The 18,032-nt window shown below is 35.2% G+C and overlaps 1 protein-coding gene across 1 annotated transcript in view; it reads left to right on the forward strand.

Annotated features, from left to right (window-relative positions):
• The window catches only part of INTU (inturned planar cell polarity protein), an 88,277-nt gene that overhangs the window by 34,864 nt on the left and 35,381 nt on the right, over positions 1-18,032 (forward strand). The window contains exons 4-6 of the mRNA XM_047091957.1: positions 659-862; positions 4,924-5,042; positions 11,233-11,322. Of these exons, the coding sequence (XP_046947913.1) occupies positions 659-862; positions 4,924-5,042; positions 11,233-11,322 (413 nt within the window). The remainder of the gene's footprint in view (positions 1-658; positions 863-4,923; positions 5,043-11,232; positions 11,323-18,032) is intronic.

Raw genomic sequence — 18,032 nt, forward strand, 5'->3', positions numbered from 1 at the left:
AGCATGGGCGGGGCAGAGAGAAGGGGAGATACAGAATCTGAAGCTCTGTATCTCGACAGTGGGCTCGACACTGGGCTCAAACCCATGAGATCATGACCTGAGCCCAAGTCGGACACTTAACCAACTGAGCCACCTAGGCGCCCCTCCTTGGTCTTTAATTTAAAGGACCTCAAAGAATGTCTAAGAAAAATGTTTGACTATCACCTCGCTTGAAAGGAAAGCTAATCTGGTTTTATGAAGTTCCTTTTAATCCTAAATCTTCTTTTTTCCCTTCTCCAGATGAATCAGTGCTATCAGCATTCATAGTAATAGTGTTGCTGTTTTTGAAATTATGAGATCATATGAATTCTTGTTTTTCCATGGCATTTCCTTTTGTTGTCAGTAACTTAGAATACAGTGACTAAATAAATGAATTTTTGTACACGTAATTATAAATTCTTACTCAATAAATATTTGTAATAATATGTGCTAGGCTAGGAGCTAGAGATAGAAATGTAAATAGACTACATAGTCCCTTCCGTAAAGAGCTCACATTCTAGGATGATATTTAGATATACTGTGTGTACCTGAATATATATGCATGTACAGACCCTTTTTTGTGAAAACTGCTGCTGACTTTCCCTTGTTGAAAAATCAGCACATTGTTTAATTGTTAAAGGTAAAACTGACATTTGAGAATGCATATGCTGTGAAAAAGGAAACAACTCAACCAAAACAGAAAAAGACACAGTCGAACACAAGTGATTTAGTCAAACTTCTGTGGGGAGAAGAGGTTGAAGGGATCCAGCAAAATATCCTAAACACTCCTCATATCGTTATGTATCTCACACTACAGCTTGACTCGGAAACATCAAAGGAAGAGGTGAGTGCCTTCTCAAAAGTGCAAAGGAAAAGAATAAGTCTTTTCCTTTTATAGTCTTCCAGGTGAATAATAAGCACTTTTTTCAGTCATTCTGTGTCTTTATGGTTTTGGTATGTCTCTTACACAATCTTCTAATTGACAAACCTAATGAGTCCATTTATAGATTACTGAAATATTTGAATTTGTTTCTACCATCTTCTTTAAAAACTTCTATTTGAACTACTTTTTCCATAATATTTTCTTACCTGTTATTGGTTGCTGTAGTCTTTATTTCTATTTTTTTAGTAATTGCTCTTAAAATTTTGTCATATTTATCTTAGCAGACTCTAAAGCAGTACCTTAACTCTTTTTTAAAATAATTCAAGGCCCTTGGTACACCTTAATTCCAATTTCCCCTCTTCACATACATGCTATTTTCCTCAGTATTTTCATGCTATCACTTTTTAAAAAATTCCAGAAATTGGGTGTAATTATACTAGTGTTACTACTATTAATTATTGTGACATTTTATATATTATAAAATATGTAAGTAATACATTATAAAAATGCATGTTTTATACATTGTATTCCATACAAATGGACCTTTAAATTTACATAAATGCTTACCACTTTCTTTACTATCTTTCTTATGTCTCTAGCTGTCCTTATTTGATCATTTTTCTTCTTCTTAAGACATATATTTTAGGTATTTCTTTTTAGTGAAAGTCTCTTGATGATAAATACTTTTTGTTGTTATTTATCTGATGATGTTGTTTTCACCTCCTTTGAAAGGTGCTTTATAATTATTACTACATTGTGTTAGTCAAAATAGGCCAATCGTTGTAACAACTCTGATGTCTTAGTGGCTTAACATAATAGTTTGTTTCTTATTTCAATATAAATGTTCCTGCTCATGTTGCTCGGTGGTCAGAGCCCTTCATCTAGTGGTTCCATGATTTCCAAAGGCTTCAGAGCCATAGATCATTTTGCATCTAGTTCACCAATGAAAGAAGAGAGAAAGCATTTAATATCTCATGGGACATTTCCGAGTCCTAGCTTAAAAATTAGAACATCACTTCTGCCCATGTTCCAGTGTCTTTAACTAGTTATATGGTCTCTCCCAATGCAAGGAGGTAAGAAAATGTAGTTTTTTTGTGTGGCTGAGAAGAAGATGAAGTTAACGCATACTATTGCTTATTTCATTCAGGTAGAAAGTTATTTTCTCTACTGGTAGTCTTGTCTTAGTGATTTTATACTTTATTTCTGTAAGTATTTCATGTATATTCTGTGTTCTTCTGTATCCTTTATCTGCCCATTCTACCAACTCTGAGTCCTCTACGTCCTAAGACTTGTGGTGGTTTGCCTTCTTGTGTCCTTGGTGATCACTGACTAAACTTAACTGCTTGATTTTTATCTTTGGGAGTCCTGTGGTTTAAAAGTGGGAATGCCTTCCTCCAGAGAGAATTTGCTGCTTCTGCTTCTGCCACTGACCTAGGGTACTTCAGCCTTACTCAAGAATCCGGGTTTAACACAATGGTGCTAAGTTCAGCTTACCTACCTAGCCACTAGCTCAATACTCAGTGTCCTGTCTGACACTATTGTAGGCATCAACCCTCAAAGCAACCCTGCCTCTGTCCTTCGGCCCACCACTCACCACTCCGACCACTCCCAGAACTTTGCAGTTCTGGGAAGGGGCTTGAAAGGATATGGAGAAGATGTCCTTACATATCTAGCAGTTCAACAAGTTATGTTCGAGCCATAACTCTACTTGTTTTACAGCGTAAGGGTCTCTCAAAGCATCTAGTTTACCATAATGCTTCAAGCACAAGGCAGATCTAAAAAGTTTTTACCTAATTTACATTTCTTTGCTTTTGAAATCCTTGCAGCCTATGTTCTCATTGCCAAAGCCATTTTATCCAAGGAGTGTGTTTCCTCGTCTTGCTTCTTTTTTTTTTAAATTTTTTTCAAAAGTGTTGCTTTTTGTATATCAAAATTTAGTCAATAATTGAAATGGAAAAGAAAGGATTTACTTATGTGTATTTTTTATAATTTTCTGTGTTCTGAAAACAGAAAGACCTAAAGTTAATTATTCTGATTTCTTGCATGTATTACTAGTTAAATGAGAAATTTAACCATTTATTATATAAAAACACACAACAAAATCCTGGGATGGTAACACCCTGAAACTTTCTAGGTCATCCTGGAGTAGAATACTGCTGAGGCCTTTTGTCATCTTTGCCTTTCTTTCCATGGGAAAGTGTGTAGATGTCTCTCAAATGAACAAGTTTCTGTCTGTTGACAGCCCTGTATCAACACTGTAATTAGGAGAGGCTTTTTATTCTTACTGAACAGAGTGGAAGCTGCTGCAAATGCATGCCACTAACAAGTGCCTAAAAAGACAGCTAATTAAACTGGTTAGAAACTGTTGAGTTTGCCAGATCCTTAACAGTGAGGCTTTCTGGGCTGGTTGCTGCAGAGGTTGGAATAGAGACTTTTTCAAATGACTTTTTTTACTAATATGACTTAGCATACAATAAAATGTCATAGGGTCATTTAGTTTTCATGTGAGTTACATAGTTAATAACTTGTATTCTCCAAGTTATAAGATTTGAAAATTTCAAAAACTTAATCAAAGAGTATATGGTTATTTGTTTAAAGTGGTGTTTGGTATTTGACCAAATGCAATAAGTGTATTTACTAGTCAAGGTTTAACTTTACTAAGTAAGCATAACAGAAGAGCTTAACTGATGTTTGGCTTAATTTTTAAAGATAGGATTTTTGTAACTGTTTTACAGTAGAAATATTGCAAGAAAATTTGAGGGTTAGGCAGAGTGTATTTGGCCAACATATTCTATAGCAATTTGCATATATTGAATGTGCTTAATAAGTATAAAAAAAGGTGTGTCCAGTTTATTAATTATTTGTATTTGTCATGATGTAAAAGTTGCCAAGACATGGACTCTAAGTCACATAATTATTTCTTGTAACGAGAGATCAAAATAAGATGTAGAACACTCTTTAGAGAGAGAATCAAGGAAAAGATCCAAGTTAGGAGTTTGGCTTTTCAATAGTGACTGTATTAATATTTACAGATATTAAATATTAAATAGCATAACTGGGAGCTACTTTGAATTCTCTATGATTTCATATAGAAATTTTTATTTTGCCTGCTTTTAATTTAACCTGTGAGGAAAATAGCATGTTGTTTTAACAACAAAAAAGTGAGGTACAGAATGATTCATTCCTTTGTGTAAAAGGTCTAGCACAATGCCTATCCTGATTTTGAAATTTATTTTATTTTATAAAAACTGTTTGTCTCTTGGGAACATGCTTTTCTTGAAAACAAAAAAATATACATTAAGCATTTTGTGAATTATCTTATAGATCTAGTTTTTTCCATAATTTAAAATGTGCTTTCTTTTAAAGTTTAATTTGTGGTGGGCAAACCCTTTTACATTTAAGACAGATAAGATATTATAATATCATAATACTGCTTTCTCTCTACTTGCACTACTTTCATTTTGTATTCTTACTTTGTAAATTTAATTGTAGTACCGTCTTATGTTTGAATAAGGATTTAATGATTTCACCAAAGATGATGATTATCTTTTAAATGTCAGTAATGAAAGTAATTAAAATTAAAGACTCTTACAAGTTACATGTGGTATCCATACAGATACACTACCACAGGAGATCAGAAAATTTGAGTAATTAAATATAATAAAATATTATTATGAGAATTTATTGTAAAGGAGATTAAAGTTTAAAACATTGAAATTAATTGTAATTATTCTAACTAATGAGTGTCCTACTCAGTATATATTTTGGTATTATGACCAATTTTGACAGTTTGTAACTGACTTCCAAATGTAGTGTTTTAAATACTAGGTAATGTGTTAAAATTCCAGACATACTTCCTTTCTTGTGTTTGTTTGAATGAAACTTCCCCTGAAGCTGAAAGGATTCATTTTTTTGTTCTTTTCTTAATAATACAAAGCCTGAAGTTTCCATGACAAAAGTAATGGTTGGAAAATTTGCGGGGGGGGGGGGGTTGATCACTTCTCTTTCTTTTCATTTAACAGCAGGAAATTCTTTATCATTATCCAGTTTCTGATGCATCTCAGAAACTGAAAAGTGTGAGAGGGATATTTCTCACACTCTGTGACATGTTGGAAAATGTAACTGGGACACAAGTTACTAGGTAAGAATTGATTTTTATTTAGCTTTTATTCTATTTCTTGCAAGTTCTGTACCTTGGTTCTGACAAAATACTAATACAAGTACTTATTATACAAATATATTTGTATCTATAATGTAGATATCTATATAGCAGTTATGATGTCTGCAGATATTTTGTTTCTTACCTAACATTTCTACTGGTCACCTATAAGGTGTAAGTTCTCAATACAGCTGTAGATCTGGGTGTTTGGCATACTTTAAATAACAAATTTGGACTAATGACATATATTGTAGCATTTATTCATGAAGGTGGTATTTCTTAAGCATGACATTATGTTGAGTCTGGGCTCTTTCATGTTTTTGTCTTGATTATTAATTTGCTAGGCAATACTCCTGTGGTTGGTAAGAATGACTGAACACTGCATTTTTCATGTAGTTCAAAATAGTCTGTTCTACAACGACAGAAAAAAACACAATACACATACACTTTAAGAAGAGGAGCCAGAATGTTCCTTGTATCATCTGTGCAAGTTAACTTGATGAATAAACAAGACTGATGTGAAATAATTTTTTGAAAAATAAAATATACCATATACTCAGTTATAGAGCCACACATCCCATTCAAAGTCGATTTAGTAAGCCCTGACTTTGAAATGCCACAGTTAACTTATGGGAGGAGGATGCTCAAAACTTGGTTGAGTTTTGTTTTTTGTTTTTTTAATAAAATAAATCTAGGGATTACAAACCATTTTTCTTTCTTAATATTTCAAAAGTTTTAGAAATATAAAGTTGGATTTTCTAAGGAACTTTTCCCATCTTTTGGTAAAAATGACACCTTTAAGATTCTAAAAGATAAGATCTGCAGGATAATAGCAAGAAGAATTTCCTTGTTTTCTAAATAAAAGTCATGTTTAATTCTGGGACTCATTTTCCAGACACTAGTAACTGAGGCTATATTTAATATATAAATTTGCATTCAAAAACACATGTTGAGTAAAATCATATGATATTTGTCTTTCTCTGACTTATTTCACTTATCATAATACTCTAGCTCCATATATGTCATTGCAAATGGCAAGATTTCTTTTTTTTTTATGGCTGAGTAATATTCCATTGTGTATATATTTATACCACCTCTTCTTTATCCATTCATCAGTCAGTGGACATTTAGGCTCTTTCCATAATTTAGTTGTTGTAGATAATGTTGCTTGTAGATAATGTTGCTATAAACATTGAGGTGTATATATCCCTTTGAATTAGTGTTTTAGTAATCTTTGGGAAAATACTTAGTGCAATTGCTAGATGGTAGGGTAGTTCTATTTTTAACTTTTTGAGGAACTTTCCTACTGTTTTCCAGAGCATCTGCACCAGTTTGCATTCCCCCCAACAATGCAAGAGGGTTCCCTTTTCTCTGCCAGCACCTATTGTGTCTTGTACTGTTGGTTTTAGCCATTCTGATAGGTATGAGGTCATACCTCATTATAGTATTGATTTGCATTTCCCTGGTAATGAGTGATGTTGAACATCTTCTCATGTGTCTGTTGGCCATCTGTATGTCTTCTTTGGAAAAATGTCTATTCATGTCTTCTGCCCATTTTTTTAGTTGGATTATTTGTTTTTTGGGTGTTGAGTTTTATAAGTTCTTTATGTATTTTGGATACTAACCCTTTATCAGATACGTAATTTGCAAATATCTCCTCCCATTCCATAGATTGCCTTTTAGTTTTGTTGACTGTTTCCTTCACTGTGCAGAAGCTTATTTTGATGATGTCCCAGTAGTTTATTTTTGCTTTTGTTTTCGTTGCCTTAGGAGACATATCTAGAAGTAAGTTGCTACAGCCAATGTCAAAGAAGTTACTGCCTGTGTTCTCCTTTAGGATTTTAATGGTTTCCTGTCTCGCATTTAGATCTTTCATCCATTTTGAGTTTATTTTTGTGTATGGTGTAAGAAAGTGGTCCAGTTTCATTCTTCTCCATGTTGCTGTCCAGTTTTCCCAACACCATTTGTTGAAGAAACAGTCTTTTTTCCCATTGGATATTCTTTTTTTCCTCTTTGTTGGAGATTAATTGACCATATAGGTTTGGGTTTGTTTCTGGTTTTTCTATTCTGTGCCATTGATCTATGTGTCTGTTTTTATGCCTATACCAAACTGTCTTGATCACTACAGCTTTGTAATAAAACTTAAAGTCTAGAATTGTGATGTCTCTAGCTTTGCTTTTCTTTTTCAAGATTACTTTAGGGGTGCCTGGGTGGCTCAGTCTGTTAAGCGTCCGACTTCGGCTCAGGTTAAGATCTCACGGTCTGTGAGTTTGAGCCCTGTGTCGGGGTCTGTGCTGACAGCTCAGCAAGACCTTGTCTTGTTCCTGACCATAGAGGCAAATCTCTCAGTTTTTCCCCACTGAGGATGATATTAACTGCAGGTTTCTCATATAAGGCCTTTATTATGTTGAGATATGTTCTCTATAAACCTGCTTTGTTGAGGATTTTTATCATGAGTGAATGTTGTACTTTGTCAAATGCTTTTTCCTCCTCTATTGAAATGATATTTTTAAATTTTTATTAATGTGGTGTGTCACGTTGATTGATTTGCAAATATTGAACCTCCCTTGCAACTCAGGAATAAATCCCACTTGATTGTGGTGAATGAGTTTTTTTGTTTATTTTTTACATTATTTGTACTGTTTGTTTATTTTTGAGAGAGAGAGAGAGAGAGAGAGAAAGAAAGAAAGGGGGGAGGGGCAGAGAGAGAGAGGGACAGACAGACGCTGACATCAGCGAGCCTAATGTGGTGCTTGAACCAATGAACTGGGAGATCATGATCTGAGCCAAAGTCAGACACTCGACCAACTGAGTTGAGGCAACTCAGGTGCCCCATGAATGATTTTTTTTAATGTGTTGTTGGATTCAGTTTGCTAGTAGTTTATTGAGAATTTTTGCATACACGTTCATCAGAGATATTGGCCTAATGTTCTCTTTTTTAGTGGAGTCTTTATCTTTGCAACAACACAGATGGAGCTAGAGAGTATTATGCTAAGCTAAATAAGTCAGAGAAAGACAAATACCAAACGATTTCACTCATATTTGGAATTTAAGAAACAAAACAAGTTAGCAAAGAGAAAATAAAATGAGAGAGCTAGGCAAACTAAGAAACAGACTTTTAACTATAGAGAACAAACTGCTGGTTACCAGGTGGGAAGTTGGTGGGAGGATAGGTAAAATAGATGATCGGGATTAAGGAATGCACTTGCTGTGATGAACGCTGGGTGATGTATGGAAGTGTTGAATCACTGTATTATACACCTGAAACTAATATTACACTGTATGTTTAATTGGAATTTAAAGGATTTTTAAAATTTATTTTATGTCTTTATAAATAGTTATTTAATTTTGAGAGAGACACAAAGCACAAGTGGAGGAGGGGCAGAGAGAGAGGGAGAGAGAGAATCCCAGCAGGCTCTGTGCTGTCAGTGAAGAACCCGACACATTGCTCGATCCCACGATCGACGAACAATGAGATCATGACCTGAACTGAATCAAGAGGTGGACACTTAACCATCTGAACCACCCAGGAGCCCCAACTAACTGGAATTTAAATAAAACTTAACAAAAATTTAAAAAATATAATGATAGTAATGCCTGAAGATGATGTTAAAAAGATTAAAAAATATAATGTCTAGCAAATAGTATGCACTTGATTATAATAAAAAATAATAACAATAACAAATAGTATGTATTAAACATTAGAGAAAATAATTAAAATAATGATATGAAAAAATATGTTGCAGGCCTCCTTTTATTTTTTATTTTTACTTTTTAAATGTTTCTTTATTTTTTTTGAGAGAGAGAGAAAGAGGATGCCCATAGGGAGGGGCAGAAAGAGAGAGGGAGAGAGAGAATCCCAAGCAGGCTCCATGTTCAGCATGGCGCCCAGCACAGGGCTCAATTTCACGACCATGAGATCACAACCTGAGCCGACATCAAGAGTCAGTTGCTTAACTGACTGAGTCACCCAGGTGCCCTCCTTTTATTTTTTTTAAACAGCTTTATTGAGACATCATTCATTTATCATACAATTTGCCCATTTAAAGCGTACAATTTGGCAACCATCACCACAGTCAATTTTAGAATATTTTCATGATACCCAAATAAAAACCTATACTGGACATTTCATGTGAATGAAATCATAATACATGCTTATTTATGACTGGCTTCTTAGGATAATGTTTTCAAAGTTCAGGCCTCCTTTTTAATCTTATTGGAAAGAAATTTTGTTTTAAGTTTCTCCATGTGGATTTGATTTTTTCTTTTTACTCTAAAGGATAGATGTTATTTTACTTGATGTTTAGATCTTGTTATTAATGATAAGATATGAATTAAACATGTGGAAAACAGTAAATGTAGGTAGAAAAACTTTTTTGTAAAACAGTAAATATGAAAATGATTATTATTTCAGGGATTCCTTAGCAACATGTACGTCTTGTATACACAGTTTTAAAACTATAGTGATATTAATGTCTGAGTATAAAAAGAATCTAATATTTGTCAAAAAGCATATATATTTTTAAACTTTATTAAGACAAAAGTAATATTTCTTTTGAAAAAAATCTATTTAGCAATTCATGTTTAAAATCCCACACACTTATCTCTATTGTAGTATAGAATATACATTATATTCCAAGGACTCAACCAATGAAAACTGATGTGTGTATTCTCACTTAAAGAAAAAAAAACACTAAAGAAAAAAAAAGGAAGGGGTACATCTGGGCGACTTAGTCAGTTAAGTGTCTGACTCTTGATTTTGGCTAAGGTCATAACCTCATTGTTTGTGAGATCAAACCCCCCATCGGGCTCTGTGCAGACAGCGCGGAGCCTGCTTGAGATTCTCTTTCTCCCTCTCTCTCTCTCTGCCCCTTCCCTGCTTGCACACATGCACATGCTCTCTCCCTCTCAAAAATCAATAAACTTTAAAGCAAGAACAAACACTGAATATATTTTCTTCACACCATCTACCCGCATTACAAGAAGGATCATACTCTGTTTTCATAGTTCTTTATTATATCTCTTTTTATTTTTTTATTTTTTTTAAAATTTTTTTTTTCTTCAAAGTTTATTTATTTTTGGGACAGAGAGAGACAGAGCATGAACAGGGGAGGGGCAGAGAGAGAGGGAGACACAGAATCGGAAACAGGATCCAGGCTCTGAGCCATCAGCCCAGAGCCTGACGCGGGGCTTGAACTCCCGGACCGCGAGATCGTGACCTGGCTGAAGTCGGACGCTTAACCGACTGCGCCACCCAGGCGCCCCTATTATATCTCTTTTTAGAACACATTTAATATGTTTTCCAACTTGATTGAAGTAGAGTAAATTGCATATATGTAAAATATACAATTTGATCAGTTTTGACAGAGGTGTATGACCCTGAGACCATTACCACAATGAATATATACATTATCCCAAAAGTTTCCTTGAGTACATGTTTAAATCTGACTTATATTTCGGTTCTTTAAGTACATGTGCCCCATATTGAATTATCACTTGTGAGCTGGAACCATGTTGTCCTTTCTTTGCAATTTCTCTTAATAAATAGAAATTTCTCTTAATAAATTATCTTAATAAATAGGCAACCAGAAAAGATTTGATGGGGCGCCTGGGTGGCGCAGTCGGTTAAGCGTCCGACTTCAGCCAGGTCACGATCTCGCCGTCCGGGAGTTCGAGCCCCGCGTCAGGCTCTGGGCTGATGGCTCGGAGCCTGGAGCCTGTTTCCGATTCTGTGTCTCCCTCTCTCTCTGCCCCTCCCCCGTTCATGCTCTGTCTCTCTCTGTCCCAAAAATAAATAAAAAACGTTGAAAAAAAAATTTAAAAAAAAAAAGAAAAGATTTGGTAAATTAGCACAGTAATGGAAGCTTTCTTTTGGGAAAAAAATAGTGTATAGTCACTTAATTTAGCAAAAGAATTTCAATACCTTTTACTGTAATGTGACTACTTTTGTTTGACCTGGAGCTTTTTATAGATATTTAAAAGAATATTTCAGAATACATTATTGTTGTTATACAATTCCTTGCCTTTTCTGTGTGACAGATAAATGCCAAGAAACTTGCTTATTAAGCATGAGGTTCTTAAATCATACCATGTGTAATCTTTTGAGTGACTGTTTATAATTTTATGACATTTAAAGATATTCTGACTTTATTTTCACTCTATTTTTTCTTAGCTCATCCCTTCTTTTAAATGGGAAACAAATCCATGTGGCTTATTGGAAAGAATCTGACAAGTTGTTGTTAATTGGCCTGCCTGCTGAAGAGTAAGTTGAGATCTTTGTTTACCTTAAAATCTTTTCTAATATATTGCTAACAAAATCTGTTTCATTAAAACTATGACATTTTTGTCAAAAGGCAAACTCCTTTAAACAGTCTTATGTTGGGGCACCTAGCTGGCTCAGTCTGGTTAAACCTCCAACTTCAGCTCAGGTCATGATCTCATGGTTGGTGGGTTTGAGTCCTGCATCGGGCTCTGTGCTGTCAGCTCAGAGCCTGGAACCTGCTTCAGATTCTGTGTCTCCCTCTCTCTCAGACCCTCCCCTGCGTATGCTCTGTCTCTCTCTCTCTCTCAAAAATGAATAAACATTAAAAAAAAATTTTTAATAAAAAAATAGTCTTATGTTTTAAATATCTGTTCCACCAGTGCAATAGCTACCTATGTTAATTTGATATTAAAAATATAAAAAGCGCTGGGAACACCCAGCTAGACCAATTAGTAAGAAGAAGGACTTTCAGCACACTTTCTTATGAGATGTGGCCAGTGTGAAGGTGGCTGAGAGATGACCTTCTCTGCTCAAACTTTTGACAAGATCGTGGTTTGGATTTTGTGTGTTCGGTTTTTTACTGTTGGAGATTTTGGAAAATTAAAAGTCAAGGAAAAAGGTGTTTGGCCCTGATGTTGAGCACCTTTGACAAAATACAGTTGACCCTTAAACAACGTGGATTTGAATTGTGCTGATCCACTTATATGTGGGTTGTTTTCAATAAATATATTAGAAGGTTTTTTGGAGATTTGTGACAGTATGAGAAAGCTCACAGATGAACTACATAGTCTAGAAATATTGAAAATTTTGAGAAAAAGTTACGTACGTCATGAATGCATAAAATATGTGTAGATACAGTCTGTTTTATCATTTACTACCATAAAATATACACAGATCTATTATTAAAAGTTAAAATTTATCAAAACTTAAACAAATACTTACATGGAGCTATTCGCAATTGAGAGAAGTGTAAACAAATGTAAAGATGCATTATTAAATCATAACTGCATAAAATTAACCATAGCACATACTGTACTACTGGAGTAATCTTACTGCTATCTCCTATTGCTGCTGTTGCAGTGACCTCAAGTGTTACCTACTTACAACCCCCCGTGACGTTAATCATCTCTGTGTGAGCAGTTTGTCTTTCCAGTAAATTGTAGTAAAAAGTGATTTCTTGCAGTTCTTGCATATTTTTCTTCGTGCAATAGTGTAAACCTTGAATAACACCGTGGGACCCATATGAAATGCCACTAGTAATGCTGGAAATGCTCCCAAGAAGCAGACAAAAGTTAGGACATTACAAGAAAAAGTTAAATTGCTTGATATGTACTATTGATTGAGATCTGCAGCTGCAATTGGCCACCATTTCAACATAAATAAATCCTGCATGAGGGCCATTGTAAAAAAGGAAGGGAAATTCCTGAAGCCATCACTACAGTTAGGCCAGCAGGTGCAAAAACATTGCACTTTTTGTGTAAAGATCTTATTATCTCGTATTGAAAAAGCAATTTTTATGTAGGTGCAGGATTGCTAGAAGGAAGGCATACCTATAGACTAATATGATTTAAGAAAAAGCGGTCATGATGTGACAACTTAAGGCAAAGGGAAGGTTAAGGATCTAAAGCAGGAGAATTTAATGCCAGCACAAAGGATGGTCTGGCTATTTTAGAAGCAGGTTTAGCTTTAAAAATGTCAAGATATCAGGAGAAGCAGATTCTGCTAAGAGACTGCAGATGACTTCCCAGATGTCATTAAAAAAATCAGTGAGGAGGAAGGATATCTGCCTCAAGGTTTTTTGTTTTTTGTTTTTTAATGTTTATTTATTTTTGAGAGAGTGCAAGTGGGAGAGGGGCAGAGAGAGGGGGACAGAGGATCCGAAGCGGGTCCTGCAATGACATCAGCAAGCCCAATGTGGGGCTTGAATTCATGAACCCCAAGATCATGACCTGAGCTGAAGTCACACACTCAACCAACTGGGCCATCCAGGTGCACCTCAAGGTTTTTAATACAGACAAAAGTGCCCTATTCTGGGAGAAAGAAAAATGTTGCATAGGACATTAGTTAAGAAGAAAAGTGAGCACCAGAATTTAAGGTGGGAAGGAATAGGCTAACTCTGTTTTGTGAAGACACAGTCAGGTTTATGATTAGGACTGCCCTTATGTATAAAGCTGCTAAGCCCCAAACCTTGAAAGGAAAAGATAAACACCAGTTGCCAGTCTTTTGGTTGTACAACAAGAAGGCCTGGGCAATGAGAATCCTTTTTCTGAACTGGTTCTGTTGATGCTTTGCCCCTGAAGTCAGGAAGTACTTCACCAGTAAGGGACTGCCTTTGAAAGTTCTTTTGATATTGGACAATGCCCCTGGCCACCCAGAACCCCATGAGTTCAGTACCAAAGATGTCAGTCTACTTGCCCCCAAACAAAACATCTCCAATTTAACCTCTAGATCAAGGGGTCACAAGGGCCTTTAGACATCATTACACATGGTACTCTATGGAAAGGATTGTCAATGCCGTGGAGGGGGACCCCAATAGAACATCATCAAAGTCTGGAAGGACTACACCACTGAAGATGCCATTGTTGTTATAGAAAAAGCCACAAAAGTCATCAGTCCTGAAACAATAAATTCTTGCTGGAGAAAATTGTGTCCAGATGTTGTGCATGACTTCACAAGATTTATGACAGAGCCAATTAGGGAAATCATGAAAGAGATTGTGGATCTGGCAAAAAGGTGGCAGGGCAGGGAAGTGAAGGGTTTCAATATAAAGATCTTACAAAATTTCAAGAGCTAATAGACACCACACCTGAGGAATGAACAGAAGATGACTTAATGGAAATGTGCCATCTCCACACATGGCCACATCCAATGCCAGCAAACAAATTGACACTAGACAATCCGGCCGTAACGTTCTAATTATTCAGGACTGCTTTTGACCTCTTTTATGACACAAACCCTTCTATGATATGGGCACTAATAATAAAGCAAATGGTGGAAGAAGTTTTGATAACATATAGGAATATTTTTAGAGAAACGAAAAAGCAGAAAAGTCAGAAAGAAATTACGATATATTTCTGTAAAGTTACACCAAGTGTGCCTGCCTCTCCTGCCTCCCCTTGCACCTCCACATCTGCTTATGCCACTCCTGAGACAGCAAGACCAACCCCTCCTCTTCCTCCTCCTTCTCCGCCTATTCAATATGAAGATAAGGAGGATGAAGATCTTTATGATGATCCACTTCCACTTAATGAATAGTAGATAATCATTATGCCATACAGTTAATAAACTTATCTGTTGTGCATTTGTGTGTCTTCATGCAAATCAATATTTGCGAAAATCTAATAATTGTACAGCAAGAACTGTGTCATCATCATCGTTGTGTAAGTATTCATCTTGTAGACATCGCATGCAAGATTTCTGTGGAAGGGAATAGTCTATCCTTATAGAGGCATAAGATGATTGATATTTAATATAAAATTAATAATGTGTTAGTTTTCTTACTGCTTTATAACTTTGCTTTTTGCTTTTCTGCAGCAGTGTTTCCAGTATTGTGTTTATGAATATAATACAGTGTGCCCTAAAAAATTTTTAATGATTTACTCTCTAGTCTATAGGCTAGGCTACCATGAAGTAATACTATCAATTATACTAGGCTACCATAAAGAAATCATATTGCTCTTTCTTCATTATCAACACATAAGTTGTCTGTAAATAAATATGAATTTCTTTTTAACATCTTTTCATTTTGGGTGTCTAGTGTTAGTAATATGTGTAAATCTACAGTGTTTTGTATCGCATAAGACCGTATTAATGTAGGTACTGACAGATGATTCATCTTGTAAACAGATGATACAAACTTATGGTATCAATTTCTCTTCTTACGATTTTCTTAATAACATTTTCTTTCCTCTAGCTTGCTTTATTGTAAGAATACAGTATATAATACATACAAGATATGTGTTAATTAACTGTTATCATAAGGCTTCCAGTCAACAGTAGGCTATTATTATTTAAGTTTTGGGGAAGTTAAAATTTATACTTGATTTTCAGTTGCCTGGGGTGTAGGGACTCCTAACCTCTGCATTGTTCAAAGGTCAACTGTAATGAATATTTAACTTTAAAGTGACTTCTCTAATGGTATGTTTTATATTATTATTTTCACCTTCTTAACTTTTAATTTTAATGTATATATTATTTTTATAGTTGGAGATAAGAGCTGGATTGATGTTTATGAGTAGAATGTGAACCCAGGGACTACGTTAGGTATTTTACATTCATTAATCTCATTTAATCTTCAAAATCAGCTCCAGATGTACATCATGATCTCTGGCCCCATTTTATAAATGAGGAAAGTAAAACCAAGAGAAGATTAAATAACTTGCTAAAGATCACAAAACTAACAAGAAGCAGAATTGGAAATTGAAGGAGAGTCTTTCTGAATTATTTCTGAAACTACATTGCTTCCCTAATGTCATAAGACATTAAAAGCTGGGGGGGGGGGAATGGGGTAGGAATATGGAGAACTGCCCCCAAGGAGAGGTTTTTAATTATTGTTAGACTAGTCTTATGTCCCTGTTCAATGATTTTTTAAAACTTGTAATTTAGATTCTTCCCTGCTTTAAAAAAAAAAAATGGACAACTTCTATTAAACTATTAACACATTTTAGTTTTAACCTTTTGGTGCATAGAACTATCATATATTATCTACCAAATAGTAATCAAATATCAAAATAAATACTATATTATGTGACTGACACAACGTTAGAGAATACCAGTTTAGATAACTTTTCTTTTGGTGTTGCTTTATGCTTCCCAAGGAAGAAAAAAGTAGACCTCAAAAAAATGCATTATACAGCTACTCTAGACATGAATATGACTATTTTCTATTATTGATGATTTTGTTAACAAGATTTCTTTCATTATATAACAGTGTATTAGTTATCTATTCCTAGGTAACAAATTACACCAAAATTTAGGGACTTAAAACAGCAGACATTTATTATCTCATAGGTGTCTTTGTGAGTCAGGAATTCATGAACGACTTAGCTGGGTAGTTCTGACTCAGGATCTGTCTTGAGGTTGCAGTCAAAATGTTGTCCAGGGATACAGTTATTTGAAGGCTTAACTGAAGCTAGAGCATCTGCTTCCAAGATGGCTTACACACATAGCCATTGTTGAGAGACCTTAGTTCCTTGCCAAATGGGTCTCTCCTGTAGAGCTGTTGGAATGTCCTCACATGTCAGCTGGCTTCCCCCAAAGCAAGTTATGGAGAAATAGATTTCTCCAAAACAGAGAAAGAGGGGAAGCTGACTTAGTCTTATAAATGACGCAGTCATTTCCACTATATACTATTTGTTAGGAGTAAGTTGCTAAGTCCAGCCCACACTCAAGGGAAGGGCAATTAAGCTCTACCTCTAGAGAGGAAGAGTAGTGAACAATCTGTTGACATGTTTTCATACCACAAACAGGAACTCCAAAGGAGACTATGGTGAAAAATTATCCAAATGATTGTGCTTTAAACATGTCTAATTTTGGACAAAAGGTTATATGATCTGTCATGAATGTATGATTCAAAAATTTTTTTAATTTCATTTATTTCTGTTCTAGTCTTTATTTTTTTTTCCTTCTGTTGACTTCGGGCTTTGTTCTTCTTTTTCTAGTTCCTTTAGGATGTAAGGTTAGGTTGTTATTTGATACTTTTTTAGTTATCAAAGTAGGCCTGTATTGCTATAAATTTCCCTCCTAGAACAGCCTTTGCTGCATCCCCAAGATTTTGACCATTGTGTTTTCATTTTCATTTGTCTCCATGTATTTCCTGTGTGTTTCAAAATGTTTAACTTGAAGGATAATGGTGCTGTGACATATACTACATGGTGACTCCCTTAACCAGCTAATTTGTATTTTTCTGACTCAAAAGAGACTATGATGAACCCTGCTAGAATACTGCCTTATGTCAGTGGGTCGGATTATGAAAAAACTGAGTTGTTTTGAAAGTATGGGTTTACAAGAATTGTAGAACACTCATTATAAATTACTTTAGGATAAAATAATTATGCTTAGACCTTTATAGTGGCCCAAACAGCAAAAGAAAGAAAACAGAAAATACAATGGTAAGCTGAAGGTAGTGTAGACAGACACAGGGAAAAGGAAGGCCCTGCTAAGGAACTGAGCAGAGGCTGCTCAGCCACATTCTGATGCTATCAGCCAAATTAATTATGCAGATAGAGACAGTTTCCAGGCAAGGTTTTACCCTGAAGCCAAAAAAAAAAAAAAAAAAAAAAAAAAAGGCTGTCCCAGCTGAGCTGAGCTCTGAATTAAGGTTGTGCTGCATAGGGGATGCTCTAGCCAATTTCCCAGTCTTTATTACTGGGTGATGGGGATAGAAAGTGTCTACCCTAAATATTAGTCATTCCTATCCTGGGGAACTTGGTTTGATAAATTAGAATGAATTTGAAGATCCCCTTTATTCTACTCTGTACCAGATTCTTTTCCTCATCCCATCTTGTTTCACATAGCCATGCAAGATAGGAATTATTATTCTACTTTGTTCAAACTGAGAAATAGAGTATGAGAGATCATGCACAAGCACCTCCTCAGTGTCAATTAATAGGTCTTTGTATCTCTAACACTGTGCATGTGGTTTGTAATGGAAGTGGCAGGCCTGGGATTTTTCTCTCATTTGTCTTAAATGCCAGTCTATGCATTTCCTT

Source organism: Lynx rufus, unplaced genomic scaffold, assembly GCF_022079265.1.
Source record: "Lynx rufus isolate CCGP_SWC_20201006 ecotype Redwood Valley unplaced genomic scaffold, mLynRuf1.p SCAF_3, whole genome shotgun sequence".
Lineage (NCBI taxonomy): Eukaryota > Metazoa > Chordata > Mammalia > Carnivora > Felidae > Lynx > Lynx rufus.